Source organism: Plecotus auritus (assembly GCF_963455305.1).
Source record: "Plecotus auritus genome assembly, chromosome: 7".
Taxonomy (NCBI): domain Eukaryota; kingdom Metazoa; phylum Chordata; class Mammalia; order Chiroptera; family Vespertilionidae; genus Plecotus; species Plecotus auritus.
The window spans coordinates 160,869,870-160,887,908 of NC_137774.1; the positions used below are offsets into that span (position 1 = coordinate 160,869,870).

The 18,039-nt window shown below is 39.8% G+C and overlaps 2 protein-coding genes across 2 annotated transcripts in view; both read left to right on the forward strand.

Annotated features, from left to right (window-relative positions):
- Positions 1-1,600, forward strand: part of LOC308253745 (unconventional myosin-X-like) — a 115,089-nt gene extending 113,489 nt beyond the window's left edge. Inside the window, exon 6 of the mRNA XM_080679461.1 lies at positions 1,378-1,600. Coding sequence (XP_080535587.1) covers positions 1,378-1,588 — 211 coding nt within the window. The 3' untranslated portion in view covers positions 1,589-1,600. The remainder of the gene's footprint in view (positions 1-1,377) is intronic.
- Positions 1,601-2,184: 584 nt separating this feature from the next.
- The window catches only part of MYO10 (myosin X), a 96,138-nt gene continuing 80,283 nt past the window's right edge, over positions 2,185-18,039 (forward strand). Inside the window, exons 1-8 of the mRNA XM_080679454.1 lie at positions 2,185-2,192; positions 3,013-3,116; positions 12,002-12,131; positions 15,591-15,709; positions 16,642-16,788; positions 16,959-17,059; positions 17,174-17,240; positions 17,928-18,020. Of these exons, the coding sequence (XP_080535580.1) occupies positions 12,008-12,131; positions 15,591-15,709; positions 16,642-16,788; positions 16,959-17,059; positions 17,174-17,240; positions 17,928-18,020 (651 nt within the window). The 5' untranslated portion in view covers positions 2,185-2,192; positions 3,013-3,116; positions 12,002-12,007. The remainder of the gene's footprint in view (positions 2,193-3,012; positions 3,117-12,001; positions 12,132-15,590; positions 15,710-16,641; positions 16,789-16,958; positions 17,060-17,173; positions 17,241-17,927; positions 18,021-18,039) is intronic.

Here is an 18,039-nt window from a genome sequence, read left to right on the forward strand (position 1 = left end):
GCAGTGAGCTCATGAATTTGAAAGTGTGGTGAGGTATCATCTGGAATTTTCTTTAAAATATGCAGTTGCCCAGAGTCTGATTTGTGCCTTACAATATTTTAGAACCTGTAGAGACTTTTATAGATCCTACTAGATGCTCAGTGCACGAAATTCATGCACAGATAGGGTCTCTAGTGGCTGCCAGCTGCCAGCCGGGGCCTTCCTTCGTTCCGCATCACCCCCCTGGTGGTCAGCGCACATCATAGCGAGTGATAGAACTCCCAGTATCCCAGTCGAACTCCCGTGGGGACACTTTGCATATTAGCCTTTTATATATACAGAAGATTCTTTAGACATTAGTCCAGGAGTCTGCAAACTTAGTCCAGATCCTACAGCTGGTTTTTGGTGGTTTTTATTTATTTATTTATTTATTTTTCATCCAAACTTATTTTTATTTTTATTTTTTTAATATATTTTATTGATTTTTTACAGAGAGGAAGGAAGAGTGATAGATAGTCAGAAACATCGATGAGAGAGAAACATCGATCAGCTGCCTCTTGCACACCTTCCACTGGGGATGTGCCCGCAACCAAGTTATATGCCCTTGACCGGAATCGAACCTGGGACCTTTCAGTCCGCAGGCCGACGCTCTTCCACTGAGCCAAACCGGTTTTGGCTTATTTTTTTAAATTGTAATAAAATGCACATAACATAAAACTTCTAACCTGAAATATTTTCCCAAGTACGGGATTAGGTACATTTACCAGGCTGTGCAGACATTTCCACTATCCAGCTCCAGAATGTTTTTCATCATCCACCTGCAGCCTGTTTTTATAAATTAAATTTTACTGGGATCCAGACACTCATTTGTTTATGGTTCATTTTTGGCTTCTTTCAAGCAATCACGCCAGAGCTGAGTAGCTGTAATGAAGACCCCCGTGGATATTTATAGAAAAAGTTGGCTGACCCCTGACCACTTAGAGACGACCCAAAGAAGTTACTCCCAAGACACAACTAATGGGTAGAATTTTCAGGATGGGCTTTATTCAGTTCCTAGAATTACAAGAGGAGCTTTTTCTGTGCAATCCCTGGCTGGTATAAATAAGCCCAAGCTAATTGGTGCAGGGATGAGCCTTCATGGCCTCCTTCACTCAGTGAAGCATCCTGTACTCTCACAAGCAGCCCTGAGAGCTCTCCTTCAAGGTGGATGTTCTTGATAAACCCATTTCAGCAAGTGCTTTGGAAACCTGGCTCTTCTGTGAAGGAACATAACCATCGTTGGTCCTTTCGAACTCAGATTTTTCTTGCACTTGTGTATTTTGACGTCTGTGGGGACTGCCCTTGCTGTGTCTTAGCTCTGTCCTCATTAACACTGCTGCTATCCTGACTTCTTTTCAGCCCCATCATGGAAGCTTTCGGCAACGCGAAGACCGTGTACAACAACAACTCCAGTCGCTTTGGGAAGTTCGTTCAGCTGAACATCTGCCAGAAGGGAAATATTCAGGGCGGGAGGATTGTAGATTGTATCCTGTTTCGTTTAGTTTTTTGTTTTTTGTCTACAGTATTTGACTCCGCAAGTAGAAACTGTTCTTGTCATAAAGATGGATGAAGAATATGAATGAAACATTTCTGTCTGGTTCTTTTCTATCCAGTTTTTGCTCTATTATTACTGTGTTTGACCTATTAATTATTCTAGGGGATAAAGAACCATTTTTCTTTTGGAACTCTCTGATAGCATGTCCATAATCTGAAAAAATGGATTTCTGATCAAACATTAGCTGTTGTTTGAAATCAGTTCTGCCCAGCTGTTCACAATTGGATTTCGGTGAAATAGTCTATGCTTTCAGGGCTTATGTTTTGGCACTGGAAGTCTCAATGTCAACGGACTGGGGGATTGTAATTATTTAGGTAACAGAGAACAGAAAAAGAGAGAGTACTTAAGCGGGTCATATCCTGGTTTTGTTCCTTGACTTGCCATTGCTTTTCACATGAAGATTTATTAGAAAAAGTAAGTAGACATGATTTAATTCACGTTTTCCTTCACAATAACAATTTTTGGAAATTATTGGTTTGTGTTAATTAAGCAGGGGAAAACATCTCTGAATAGAAATCTGATTTATTTCCACAGAACCGAGTAGTAAGGCAAAATCCTGGGGAGCGGAATTACCACGTATTCTATGCACTGCTGGCGGGGCTGGAGGGCGAGCAGAGAGGTGAGTCACTCATTTTCCCTTTAAAAACCATCAGGACATGAGAAGACGTCTGTTTGAACTTTGTCAATATTCCACCAATTGATTCAAAATGTATGAGAGTATAGACAATGTTGAGTTCCTTTCAGAGCCAAATAATGTACAGAGAAAGTCATCAATAGGGAAATCTTGGGTTTTGTGTTTGTTTTTGGAATCTTGGTGCTTTTCTGATGTAAAGAGTATTTATGAAAACATTTATATATAACGTATTACTACCTGTTTTAGTTTGAAGCTATACCCGAAGAGAGCTAATTTGTGAACATTTGATTTTTTTTTCTGAATATTTGATTTCTAAGAAAAAGTAGTCAAAACAGGATCCTTATCGATTTTTTTTTCAGTAACATTTTCTATCATACCATTTAGTTTCATTAGATTATTTCTATTTTTCCTATCTGATGATTAAGAGAGAACTTTATCTTAATAGGGGACTATTAGCACAGAATTATTATTATTTTTTTATTATATTTCTATTGATTTCAGAGAGGAAGGGAGAGGGAGAGAGAGAGATAGAAACATCAATGATGAGAGAGAATCATTGATCGGCTGCCTCCTGCACACCTCCCACTGGGGATTAAGCCTGCAACCTGGGCATGTGCCCTTGACCAGAATCGAACCCAAGACCCTTCAGTCTGCAGGCCGATGCTCTATCCACTGAGCTAAACTGGCTAGGGCAAGCACAGAATTATTTATGTACTTGATTTTAACATCACAAAAGTAAAAAACTCAGATTCAGTCTTATCCTGGCCAGTCAAGTATTGATATTGTTGTTTTCTCCTTTTCGTAGAAGAGTTTTATTTATCTGTACCAGAAAACTACCACTACTTGAATCAGTCGGGATGTGTAGAAGACAAGACAATCAGTGACCAGGAATCCTTTAGGGAAGTTATTGTAAGTTACTTTCTTATTTTCCCTTATTAAGAGTGACACAGAACAAATTTTATTTTCTTTTTCAAATAAAACTTTTACTAAAAACAGAAATAATTACATTTGCACCACTGTCTGGGAACAGTATTTCTTTTCTTTCCCAATTTTATTTTGGCTCCCTCAATGTCTCTTGTGACTCAGATTTTCTCCATTCACAATTCATTTACTGCATTACTCCTTTGCTGAAAGATCTTGCATCAGAATAAATTAGAAAACTCATTCTTATTTTTGATGAGTTGCAAAAAAGACTTGTCTCAGGATTTTTTTCGATTTTGTTTTATTTTTGCTTTCTTTTTTTAAATTTTATTTTTATTTAAGTATAGTTGGTATGCAGTCTTATATTGGTGGTATTAATTTCAGGTGTACAATATAATGATTCAATTTTTTTATACTTTACACTGTGATCGCCCCACTATGTCTAGTATTCATCTGTCACCCTGTAAACTTACCACAATATTGTTGACTATAGTCCCCTTCCTTTCACCCATCCTCCCACCCCCCTTCCTTCTGATAATTATCCCTTTGCTCTGTTTCTGAGTCTGTTTTTATTTTGTTCATTTATATTGTTCTTTAGATTCCACATATAAGTGAATAAAACATATGGTATTGGTTTTTCTCTGGCTTATTTCACGAAGCATAATACCCTCTAGATCCATCCATGTTGTCACAAATGTCAAGATTTTGTTCTTATTGCTGTGTAATATTCCATTGTGTGTGTGTGTGTGTGTGTGTGTGTGTGTGTCCACACCACATTTTCTTTATTTATTCACCTATTAGTAGACACCTACATAGCTCCCACATCTTGGCTATTGGAAATAAACTAAAAGTAAGCAGAAGGAAGTAAATAATAAAGATCAAAGCAGTAATAAATAAAATAGAAAATAAAAACAATAGAAAAGATTAAGGAAACTAAGAGTTGATTCTTTGAGAGGACAAATGAAATTGAAATCAAGCAAAAAAGAGAGAATACAAATAAATGAAGTTGGAAAATGAAAGAGGAGAGATTACAATGGACACCACAGAAATACAAAGGATCATTCAAGAATACTATGAACAATAATACGCCAACAGAGTCCCAACCTAGAAAGTAATGATACATTTTTAGAAATACACAACCTTCCAAGATGAAACCAAGAAGAAACAGATTCTGAACAAACCAATTACTAGCAATGAAGTTGAAGCGGTAATCAAAAAACTTCCAACAAACAAAAGCCCAGGACCAGATAGCTTCACAGGTGAATACTACCCAATACTTAAAGAAGAATTAGTATCTATCCTCAAACTCTTCCAAAAAAAATGGAAAGGGAAGAAACACTTTCAAACTCATTCTACAAAGCCAACATTACTCTGATACTAGAACCAGACAAAGACACCACAAAGAAAGAGAATTACAGGCCAATATCCCTGATGAACATAGATGCCAAAATTCTCAACAAAATATTCTGCTTCTTTCTTGAAGCTGCCCAACAGTGCTTTGTGATAGGACCTTGTTCCTGGTAACAGATAGACTCCTAATTATCTAAGTGGTAGTTCACTGCAGGTGAGACTGACCAGCTGACTGGCCACTAGGGGGCACTGGCAGTGAGGCCTGCCCTCGTCCTGAGTGCCGGGAGAAGGTGCTCTGATGGCTTTCCTCTTGGGGCACCATTTTCTGATTCAGAACTGTTTGTTCTTGTTAGCTGCAAGTTAATTTTTGGAGCATGCCCTAGTTTCAGTGATTGCTAGCATTTATTTTTAAATTGAAATGATAGGTTTTGACATTTGAAATGTGGTCTTACGATGAAAGGCTTTGTCTTCTAGAAAGGAAGAAAAGTGTATACATAAACTTGGCTTTGTGAATGTACACAACAAACTTAAAAGTATTCTATTAATAGATCCTAATACTTACTTTGCAATTACCTTTTAGTGTGGACGCGTCAGAAATGTCAAAGACGACGTTAGCTGTGATTATTGAAATGTGGTTTCCTTCTTCTGGAAGTTCTAAGCAATGTTGTCAGAAAAGAAACATAAATGAGCAGCTTTTCAGAAAGGAGGAAAAATATTCTTTTCTATAAAAAATAAGATTCTTTCCCCCTAAACTCCCAAAATCATGAATTGGAGAATGGCTTTAATAATTTGTTAAACCCATAAAGAGCCATGGCAACAAGCAAAGCACATGTTCAAGTATATTTAATAGTTTGGGAAAACTTGCTTATTACGTACATAAGGAAGGTGGTTTGCAGCACTATAATCTTTTTATTTAAATAATAAGCATTATATGTACATGGTGGGGCCAAAGTAAGTTTACATTTGTGAGTATGCAAAACAGAGTTTATTCTTTGATTATTTATTAATTATTGCATTATTTTCCATACAAACAACTGTAAAACCTACATTTGCCCTACCCTGAATATATATCATGTATATATAATAATTATATATGCAGAAAAGTATTGGAACAAAATATACCAAAAATGTCACCCATGAGGCAGAATTCTAGGATTGTATATATTTTTTACCAGTCTCTGTGTTACATTTTTACAACAATCATCCCAACTTTGTAATAATTATTATGATAACATTCCTAAAAGTCATATCCTATCTAATGAAAGAGTAATATGTACATTCACCGTCACTCCATGACAAAGATGGCGGCGCACATAGTGGCCCGGGTGGGATGCTGGTGGCATCGCCCCAGCAACACGAGCCCAGAGTCCGCACCCCAGCTGCATGGAGGGAGGGGAGGGGAGGAGCCTCGGGCCGGAAGCGGAAGCTGAGAGCGCAGGGAGCACCAGGAATGCTGGGAATCGTGGTTCTGGTGGCGGACGCATTGCATGATCTCCTATACACTCGAGCGAAGTGAGCCTGGAGCAAGTTACTGTTGTGGGTGGGGGATGGAGGGAAAGCAAAGGTGAGAGACATAATTCAGAGTGTTGATGAAAAATTAAAAGGAAGATATCCTGCAACTTCTAGGAAATCACCAATGGAGCAAAGAAAAAAAAAAAGACCTCTATTATTCTGTGAGCACCAAACCAAACTGGGCTGGGGTCTCACACAGTTTGCTCATAGGATTGCAAAGACAGAGAGAAACTTCACTCTTTCATGTACCCAGGGAGATACAATGCACGACATGCACGTTTTCACGGAAGAGGACTTAACAGCACCATTTGCTATACACCCTTTGCTAAGTCACCTTTTTGGTGGCCATCTGTGTTAGTTAATTGCCATAATCAAGAGTAAAAATTAAAACTTTTCTATCTCTAAGACAAGCAGGTCCTTACAACTTGGAGCAAGGCAACTATCTATAATAATAAAAGTGTAATATGAGGGGCAATGAGGCAGGCAGGCAGAGGTAGTTAGGGGCGATCAGGCAGGCAGGCAGAGTGGTTAGGGGTGATCAGGCAGACAGGCAGAGGTGGTTAGGGACGATGAGGCAGGCAGGCGAGCAGTTAGGGGCAATGAGGCAGGCAAGCAGAATGGTTAGGGGCAATCAAGCAGGCCGGCAGGCAAGCGGTTAGGAGCCAGCGGTCCCGCATTGTTAGAGGGTGCAAGCAGGGCTCCAAAGACACCCCCCCCATGCACAAATTTTGTGCACTGGGCCTCTAGATTCTATAATATAGGAATATAATAATAAGTATCATTACCAGTACCAGCCAGCCCATCTTTCTGCCTTGAGCAGCACTCTGTTACCAGAAGTGACACAGAAATGGATAAGAAGACTCCAGACTCTTCTGGCTGGAGGTGATTTCATATGTTCAGCATATTTGAGCCTCTCTGTGTGCTGGGCACTGGAGAGACAGAGCAAGCAAACCACATGATCACTGCACTCTGCTGAAGAGACTGGAACGGATTATACTGTTGTTTTTTATCTGATTCATCTCAATATTTCCTTCCAATGGCAAATCCCACTTAAATTTGTATGTTCATACTCAAATTCCGTAAAGCTCCTTTTCCCAGAGGTTTGGGGATTATAGGAAGGGAAGGGACCACATTCTGCTGGGACTCATGGGCATATGTTAGCAGAGTTGTTCAATTGCTAATGGAGAGAAATTATTTCTATGAATATGTATGAACATGTCACTGGTGTTCTTTTTATTTTTTATTGATTTTTTTTTTTTTTTTTAGAGAGAGGAACGGGGGTGGGGGGGCATGGAGAGGATCATCGATTTATCGTTCCGCTTATTTATATATTCATTGGTTCATTCTTGTATGTGCCCTGACCTGGGGTTGAACTGGAAACCTTGGCATATTGGGATGACGCTCTAACCCACTGAGCTAACTGGCCAGGGCTGGTGTTCATTTTTTTTAGCTTCTAAAAAAAATTACCCTTTTTATCAACTTAAATACAATATACTTTGGCAATATACTTATGAATTTTTCTTATTTCATTGAGAATTTATGTATTTTTAAAATTCACCATTGCCATCAACAGTGATGCCATTAATATAAATAAGTACCTGTAGCATTAATATAAATAAGTAAGTACCTGTGAGGTATCCTGAGCAATTATAGGGCGACCTAGGTTTCCTGGGGCAGGAACAGGACCTGTTAAACTTCGTGACCATTTCTTATGCAGCCTTCCAAGTTTCCTGTTAACTGATCAGTTAGGATGGAAAGCTATTTTAAGTCAATAGTAACAACTAATTTATTCTGTCCCCTGCATTGACTCACCAGGATGGTGGCTGATGAACTGTGTGTGAGGTAAGATGAGTCTTTGAGCTGTGATCTCAGTATTTTCTTCCTCCACAGTATTGAATGTTTTGTAGTGAGCCTAGTCATGAGCCACTCTGGGATTTCCTCACCGTATCGGCTCACTGGGCATATCCGTGGGTGTTTAATGGTGTGAGCCCATGTATATGTATGCACAGATTCATGCCTCGTGAGTCAGAATTTATGAAAATTTTAAGGGCTGACTTGATACCTCAATCTTACCAAGCTTGGAAACAATGTCTTTCAGTGTTGGAAAACGTGGGAATATAAACCAATTTTATATCATGAAATAGCATATTATGGCCTTGCTGTAACATAACATTACAGAGTAAGTGATTACATTACTTACAATAATTTGCTATGCCCACAATAGCCTTGTCTTCCACCATTTCCATTGTACCATTTATTCGGAGTTGATCTGTGATCCCTTTGCCTTCTTGAATGGAGCCTCCCCACTCACAACTGACTTCTGAGATCCTGAGCATATCACATGTACCTTTTGGCAGTGCATTACCCTCAATTCGCCGCTCTTCTCTATTTGTTTCTAGTGTGACAGCCTCTCTGCCTTCAGTCCTTCATGGTTGGGACTGTATCACCCCCAACATCTCTCACACACACTTTCACAAACATTTAATTTTTATGGGCTTAGTACAGACTTTATTGAAAATATGTTGTCTAACTTTGTGCCAGTTTCATAACTAAATTGCTGTTTAGTGCTTCTGAACTATACTGAGAATTTCCCAGGGTTTTTTTTTTTGTTTTTTTTAAAGTCTTGAGCCCTATTGTTGAGAAAATAAGATAATTATAATAAACCTTAAAGTGCTACTCTTGCCTAGGGGTGGAGATTGCTACTAAAAATATCGTAAATAGGACAGTAAGAGACAATGGCTGGAGCTCTGGCTAGCAATTTTGGCACCCACACCCACGCTGGCGATAATTGGTTGCAACCATTAAATTACCCCATGGTGTTATTAATGCAATTACCACTTATCACCACACTCCTCACTAATTAATTCACTCAGAGTTGGACTTGAAAGTGAAGAAGTCACAACTTTATTAATGAAGTAAGCACACTTTATCCATCTGCTTTTGTATCTCCATGTGTACATTGTATGTATTCTCAGAACTTAACCAACAATTTTTTCATAGGCATCTTTTGACATTTTTCATTTGACCGTTTGAAATTTTCTGCTACTGTAGACTAGTTTTCAAAAAATCCTGTTTCTTTTAGCGATGTTTAAAGTCCAGGTAGGTGACTTAAAGCAGTGAATATTTTCATTTCTGTGGTCATTCTAAGATGAGCTTAGAACATTTTTACAAATGAGTATTGACTGTGTCTGGTAATATGAAGAAAACTTTCATCATGGAAAAGGAAAATACTAACTTTTGCACAGCATAGGTGATTTTTAAAAATTATTTTTCTGATGTCTGATTTGATCCTGACCACTGTTTTAAAGTCTAGAACGTAATAAATTGTTCTGTATTTCTTAGCCATATTTCTTTGCATTTAGAATAAGTAAATTTGAATAATTATTTTTCCATAGGCCTTTTTATTGATAAACAATTGACTAATAGTTGTTTTTGCATTGTTTTCTTTGTACCCTGAAATGAGTCTTCTCATCCTTGATTAAATAATTCATGGTCTTTCATTTTTTTTGTAATAAACTTTACTGAGCTATAATGTATATAAAATAAAATGCTCCCATGTAAAGTATGCATTTCAATGAATTTTTAATTTACACACCCATGTACCTACAACCACAATCAACATAAAGGACAGTTCTGTACCCCAGAAGTTCTTTGTTCCCCTACCCAGACAATCCCAGCTACCCCACCCCACCCTGGGGAACCACCGATCTTTCAGTCACCATACATGGCATACATTGTCTTTTCTAGAGTTTCGTGTAAATGAAATCACACAGAATGTATTCTCCTGTGTCTACCTTCTTTCGCTCATCCACATCCCACATAACACAATTCATTCCTCTGCATGGGGAGTAGTGTCCCCATTGGGTAGAGAGCGATTTGCATAATAGTCTCATTTGTTGTTCAGAAAGATGTCAACAACATTAAAGGACATGATACAACACAGTGTTTATGAGCCACTAACACTACCATATTTTTCATTTTGTAAGTTTTCTTCCCATCCTGATTTTATTAGTTATGGTTAAAAACTGTAGTTTTTACTCTTTGGATAAAGCAAAATATAATCATGTTTCTATATGATGTTGAGAATTTCCTTTAAAAATGATACACTATTCTAACAATGTTATTTACTCTATTTGTTTTGCCTAATTATGGGTTCGTTAGAATTCTCTGAAAGAGTTAAGATAACACTGTAGTGACATTTTGCAAAACTTTATTATTGTCAACATTTTCCTTGGAACAAATTTTCATCATTGAAGTTATGGGAGATTACACAGGAGAGTTCTTACTTTTTTTTAAATGTCCTTGGAAAGTAATAAAGTTGGATTGATAACAAATTCCTGGACTTTGAATCTTGCTTATGCAACCCTGAGAAAATTCCTTAACCTCTGTAAACATTGTAAGAGTGTATGCACGTGTGGCCCAACACAGTCCTGCCACATGATCTTGTTTTCCAAAAAGTTATATTCACTTATAGTATCAGTGGTCAGTGCCTAAACATCCTAGTTTCACCACTTTCAGGTCAGTTCTTCAGAAATGTGTTGCTAATTTAATAGAAATGATCCCCGATTTTCTTTAATTTGTGCATGTTTCGTTTCTATGACGGAGACTACTTTCCCTGAGGATTTGCACTTCCTGTGTAAGAAGGGCCTATTTTATTTTTGTTGCGTGTGTATCTCCCAATATAGCTCTTGCTCCTTCCTTTGCATTTTTTCCCTTTTAATGTTGTTTCCCTGTCTATTGTTTTTGCCCTTTGTTTCAACTTCATTGTTTTTTCCTTGTAAAGAAATTATGTGTCTCACATTTTAAAATCTCCAGTTGTTTCCTTTTGCAATTTCTATTGCTTCAAAGTGGTTGGTGCATGGTTTCCTTCTCCCACGTCTCCTGTGGTCAGCGCAGTGATTTCGGATCCAAGTGCTCTTTTTTCTTTCTTTTTTTTAAATATGTTTTTATTGATTTCAGAGAGAGGGAGAGAGGGATAGAAACATCAATGATGAGAGAGAATCATTGATTGGCTGCCTCCTGCACCTCCGCATCCCCACTAGGGATTGAGCCTGAAACGCGGGCATGTGCCCTGACGGAATCGTACCAAGACCTCCTGGTTTGTGGGTCAACACTTAACCACTGAGCCACACCGGCTGGGCCCAAGTCCTCTCTGTAGGTCATTTCAGGAGTCTTGTTGCCAATTTTGTCCTCAGTTGTGGATGTGGGTGTGAAGAGTTCCTGACATGAATATGGCTCCTAAATCCCAATAGAAAATGAACAAATCTTCGGTGTGGTCGAGAAGACTCCTGGCTAAAGTTGTTTGGATACTTGCTGGTTACAATGCTCCTGTAGGCAGATGCCTGTTTATTGTTATTTTTCCCCAAACAGCATTATGTTAGGTTTCATTTACTACCCAGAGGCCAAGATAAGACCTTAAGAACCCTTCGGAGAAATGAGAAGTAGAGACGTCAAAGAATGTCTAGGGCAGATAGACCCAGATCCATTCCTAGGTCCACCAGTACCTATTGTAAAAGGATACAAAGACTCTCCCATTATAGAGTCCCTGTCCGAATTTTATTCCACCTCCTTGGGTTCCTGCTGTGAGTAACCATGAGGACGAGCCCCAGAGTTGATCCTGCAGAACTCTCAGGAAGGCTTAGCTTCCCCAAATTGCCCTCCTACTTTCATGTGTAAGAAAATAAATGTTCCATTATGTTTTGATATCTGTAGGGAAAAAATATAATTTTTTGTGGCATAACTAGGAGACTTGTACATTAGGTGGATACTTATTTTTATGTCTTCGATTAGGCTCTTCCTCAACATTCTACAGTTCTTAACCTCATGTTCTTTTATGTGTATCTGTGTAAAGTCTTTATCTTTAAAACTGGTCGTGCATCTATTTCTTATTTTCTTGCCTTTTAAAACAATACCTGACAATTTTGTTGAGCAATGGGTGTTTTTAAAATTTTTTCTTTAGTATGAAAAAAAAAACACAACATAAACAATGAAACACGTTACTTTTCTTCCAGACGGCAATGGACGTAATGCAGTTTAGCAAGGAAGAAGTCCGGGAGGTTTTGAGGCTGCTTGCTGGCATACTGCATCTTGGGAACATAGAATTTATCACTGCTGGTGGGGCGCAGGTTTCCTTCAAAACAGGTAAGGTCGCCCCTCCCATCCCTGCCCCTCTTTTCTTCCTTGGCTTTTTCCTAGTAGGAAACTTAGACCTGAAATAGTTACTGTCTGGCCTTTTACAGAAAGAGCTTGCTAACCCTGAAATAAAGAGCTACAGAACTTTGTCCCTGATGTGAACTGTCAGCAAATAAAGGGTCAAAACCTATGAGACTTGGTTCCAGAATGGGATGGCGGTTGTGTTCTTGTTCCTATTAAGAAAGAAGGAACATGGGCCAAATCAGAGGAGACACGCGTAAGGAGGATGAGATGTAGGAAAAGTGTTCTGAGTCGGGCGGAGTGTGGGCATAGTTCTCCAGTTATCGAGTGGTGGCGCAGTGCAATGGTGAGGGCCTTAGTTTTCAAGGCAGAGGCTCGGTCCACAGCCTGGCACTGCCTCGGGCTATTTCCTGGGTTATTTATCCCCTCAACACCAGCAACTTCTTGTTGGTAAAGTGCCTCGGGGATGTGTTGTCGAGATTGAGTGAGTTCATGCACACATAGCTGTGTCAGTTGTCATTTTCCTGGAGCGGTTTTTGTATTTATTTTTAAACTGTTCTGATGGAAGCACTGTATGAGGGCATGGAGGCTGGGAACTTAATGAGGTCAAGTACAAATGGCTGTAAGGAGCCCAGTGTTGCAGGCCAGTAGTTCTCAATTGTTTGGACCCAGCACCTCGTAATAATCTTACCATGATGGAGAACCCCAAAGAGCTCCTTTTAAAAATGGGATTCTTATCTATTGGTGTTTACAATATTAGGAATTAAAACAGGCATTGCAAAATGACCATAATAAATCCTTTGCATATTAAAATACAATATTTGTATGTAAGACTATTTTCCAAGAAAAACAAGTCAGTAAGAAGAGTCATATTGGCTTATATTTTTCCAAGTTTCTTTAATATCTAATGTAATAGAGGCCAGTTGGGTTCTCATATCTGCTGTTGAATTTATTTTGTTTGAGATACCTCAGGTTATGTAGTCCTAGAAAAATCATCGGTATACTGGTGAGGGAATGAGAATAAAAAAGCAAATAACATCTTAGTATTATCATTGATAATAGTTACAAATTCACAAACCTCTTACAGTGTCTTGGGAACCCCCAATCTTGGGGTCTCTGGACTGCACTTGGTCCAAGCTCCAGGTTCTTTGCTACTAACCTAGGACTTGATAAAGGAGTGACAAACTTACAATAGAATGTATGTCCTATAAATTCTGTCTGAGGGGAGAAACCAAGATGGCGGCATAGGTAAACACCTAAACTGCTGCCTCGCACAACAATTTCAAAACTATAACTAAAAGACAAAACGGACATCATCCAGAACCACAGGAAGGCTGGCTGAGTGGAAATTCTACAACTAGAAGGAAAGAGAAAAGCACACTGAGACTCAGAGGAGCTGCAGGAGGCAGAGGTTCAGAGACGTGCGTGTGCGCGCGGAGAGGACTGGCAACTGAGTGTGTGGCTGGCTTTCTCAACCAGGAGGGAGACAAAAGCTCCTGACTGCGCTGAACTCCAGTTCCTGGTGAGACTCTGGGGACCCAGACTCATACAGGGTGAAACTGGACTGTCAGGAAAGAGAAAAGCACACTGAGACTCAGAGGAACTGCGGAAGGCAGAGGTACCAAGGTGTGTGTGCACAGAGAGGGCTGGCAACTGAGTACGCTGCTGGCTTTCTCAAGCCGGAGGGAGACAAAAGCTCCCGACTGCACTGAACTCCAGTTCTGGGCAACACTCTGGGGACCCAGACTCATTCGGGGAGAAACTGGACTGTCTGGCAGCGGGCGGAACTCGAGGGCGGCTTTCTCTCAGAGGTGCTTGCAGCGATTACCACGGGACACTGAGACACAGGGGCGTATTAAGGCAGGGCTGATGGGAATCCAATGCTGTCTGCTCCGCCCTGAGACTCCGCCCCATCCAAGCTGAGCACAGAGGCTTTTGCAAGTCCTGTCTCATAAGGGTGTCTCCAGCACAGAAGTTCTCCCAGCGTAGACACAAAGGGGTACACCAAGAGTGTCCACCTCAGGTAACTGGGGAGGCTGAGCCACTGGGCCCTAAAGGACACCTAGCACACAAAGCCTGTCTATCAACTCAGGGAAGCAGCCCAAATGCGGAGACAAAGAAACAGATCACAAATGAAAGAAATGGAGGAAAGCAAAATACTGGATATAGAGTTCAAAACCACGGTTATAAGGTTTTTCAAGAATTTTCTAGAAACCGCCGATAAATTTAGCAAGACCCTCGAGGATATGAAAAAGGACCAACTAGAAATTAAGCATACACTGACTGAAATAAAAAATATTATACAGAGATCTAATAGCAGACTAGAGGATCGCAAGAATCAAGTCAAAGATTTGAAATACAAAGAAGCAAAAAACACCCAACCAGAAAAGCAAAAAGAAAAAAAAATCCAAAAATATGAAGATAGTGTAAGGAGCCTCTGGGACAACTTCAAGCGTACCAACATCAGAATTATGGGGGTGCCAGATGAAGAGAGAGAGCAAGATATTGAAAACCTATTTGAAGAAATATTGACAGAAAACTTTCCCCACCTGGTGAAAGAAATAGACTTACAAGTCCAGGAAGTGCAGAGAACCCCAAACAAAAGGAATCCAAAGAGGACCACACCAAGACATCATAATTAAAATGCCAAGAGCAAAAGACAAAGAGAATATTAAAAGCAGCAAGAGAAAAACAGTTAATTACCTACAAGGGAGTGCCCATACGACTGTCAGCTGATTTCTCAACAGAAACTATGCAGGCCAGACGGGAGTGGCAAGAAATATTCAAAGTGATGAATAGCAAGAACCTACAACCAAGATTACTCTACCCAGCAAAGCTATCATTCAGAATTGAAGGGCAGATAAAGAGCTTCAAAGATAAGAAAAAGCTAAAGGAGTTAATCACTGCCAAACCAGTATTATATGAAATGCTGAAAGGTATTCTTTAAGAAGAGGAAAAAGAAGAAAAAGGTAAAGATAAAAATTATGAACAACAAATACATATCTATCAACAAGTGAATCTAAAAATCAAGTGAATAAAAAAATCTGATGAACAGAATAAACTGGTGAATATAATAGAATCAGGGGCATAGAAAGGGAGTGGATTGATAATTCTCGGGGGGAAAGGAGTGTGGGGGGTGCAGGAAGAGACTGGACAAAAATCGTACACCTATGGATGAGGACAGTGGGGGGAGGTAAGGGCAAGGGTGGGATGGGAACTGGATGGAGGGGAGCTATGGGGGTAAAAAAGAGGAACACTTGTAATAATCTGAACAATAAAGATTTATTAAATTAAAAAATTAAAAAAAAATTCTGCCTGAGGGATTCAGGGATGCTTTCTGCTTTCATGTGTTGCTATGAGTGGTTAGTTTTGTACCCCCATGGGGTCCCTTCGTCTTGGTCCTCTTGGGGGCTGGGAGTTCGTGTTTACTTTGTTCTTCGTTCCCAGCCTTGGGCAGGTCTGCGGAGTTACTTGGGCTGGACCCCACGCAGCTCACGGACGCTCTAACCCAGAGATCGATGTTCCTCAGGGGGGAGGAGATCCTCACGCCGCTCAGTGTTCAGCAGGTACATGCTCTTTGCTATCGAGGCTGGATTTGGATGACACTCCTGGGGTTTCAGATCCATGGCTTTGATTCAAATAAGTAACTGTGGTTCACAATCAAATAAAGATATCCACCTTGAGGGGAACAGATAAAGTTATTGAATTGTTTCTGAGAGACGGTGTAGCTGCCTCTTTAAGAGAGTTCGGTCTGGTGCTGATGGCCTCTGTTTGAGTCCTGTCTCTTCCACCTTTTACTGTCTGTTCTTAGGAAATGTGTTCACTGTGCCTCAGTTTCCTCTGTAAGACCTATTTCAGAGGATTCTTGTAAGGGTAATAAGAAAATGTATATTCTCAGTACTTATTGATTGGCACAGAATAAGAACTAAATAAGCATGAACTATAATACATTACCGTACATGAAAACAGTGCAACCGTATGTTGTATTACTTATTTTTGCCTCTGTAACGGCCTCAAGCCAGTTATATACTCCAGCCCGTATAATACCTGTTTCTTAATTAGATAAGTCAAAAATACTAACCATATCCCATAAAGGAAACTTTTATGTGTACAAAGTACAATAGGATAAGAAGATAAAAATGAAAACACTGTCTTAATTATTGTTTTAAACCCAATAAAATTTGTAACCATATATATCAGCTCAGATTCTTACCTAAACTCAACATACAGAGTTGACTTTGGAGCCTGGTATTTAAAGGCATCCTTGGTGAGTCCTACTGTAAAGTGACAAGCAAGCTCCAGTTTATCCTTTCTTTCAAGTCTGTGTTTTCCGAGGTGGCATTGATTTACTTGCCAGAGAGTGCACGGTGCCACCCCTGCCACATGTCTCCCAAGAGCTCCTGAGTGGGTGGGGCAGACCTGCCTGCCTGGCTGTCCCTGGTCAGGGACACGATGATCATGTCTCCTTCCCCCCGCACCCCACCCCGCCCCCCGCCAGGCAGTAGACAGCAGAGACTCCCTGGCCATGGCACTTTATGCGCGCTGCTTCGAGTGGGTGATCAAGAAGATCAACAGCAGGATCAAAGGCAAAGACGACTTTAAATCTATTGGCATTCTTGACATCTTTGGATTTGAAAACTTTGAGGTATGCTTCCCACAGGTGGGACACATGCATTCTTTTCTAGCCACTTATTGGCTGATCTTCAACAAAACTTTCATAACAAACACTGATATTTTTTTCTGGAGATTTTTTTGCATCTTTATATATAATAGTGAGAGCATTAAAGATACCTTTTGAATGGTTTCTTCCCTTAGGTTAATCACTTTGAACAGTTCAATATAAACTATGCAAATGAAAAACTTCAGGAATATTTCAACAAGCATATTTTTTCTTTAGAACAACTAGAATATAGCAGGTAAGCACTCATGGAATTCTATTTCAATTTTTTTTCTTTTTTTTTTTTTTACTTAGCCACTAAATGAAAAAGGCACAGGTTGCTGTAACTCAGCTTTTTTAAATCTCTCTACAGAGAAGGATTAGTGTGGGAAGATATCGACTGGATAGACAATGGCGAATGCCTGGACTTGATCGAGAAGGTAATGTATTGTTGGAGAGTTGTTTCAGTCCCAAGCGTGTCCAGCTGGGCTGGTTCATCTTTATGGGAACAAAATAGCTTGTGTGAACACGCACATCAAAGATGTGAATGTTTAGAACACAATGGACCATTTGGAAATGTAAATGTGAATGTGCAAGGTTGACTTAAAACACTTGGCTGCTTCAAGGCTATTGTCTCCTTGAACTCAGCATTTTAGGATCAGCAGCGGGCAGAGCTGCTTTACTCACGTAGGTTTTAGGTCATCATCAAGGACCTTGACAGTACCAGGAACAGTTCTTCTTTAAAGAACTGTTATGAATTTTTTCAATTAAAGAGTTACTGTGCTTTTATTTTCTGTTTTAAAATTTATTTTTACTGATTGCAAAGAGGAAGGGAGAGAGAGAGAGAGAGTTAGAAACATCAATGATGAGTGAGAATCACTGATCGGCTGTCTCCTGCACGCCCCGTGGGGAATCAAGCCCATAACCCGGGCACGTGCCCTGACCAGGAATGGAACTGTGACCTCCTGGTTCATAGGTCAGCATTCAACCACTGAGCCATACCTCCGGGCTGTGCCTTTTCTTTTAACCACTTATTTGATAGAGAGTAGAGCGCAAAGGAGCTCTAAAATATTTTGAAGCATATTATGTTCACTTTTAATTCATTTAACCTTCTTTCCCTCTTCTAGAAACTTGGTCTCCTGGCCCTGATCAATGAAGAAAGCCATTTTCCTCAAGCCACGGACAGCACCTTATTGGAGAAGTTACACAATCAACATGCTGTATGTCAAGACCTGCCAA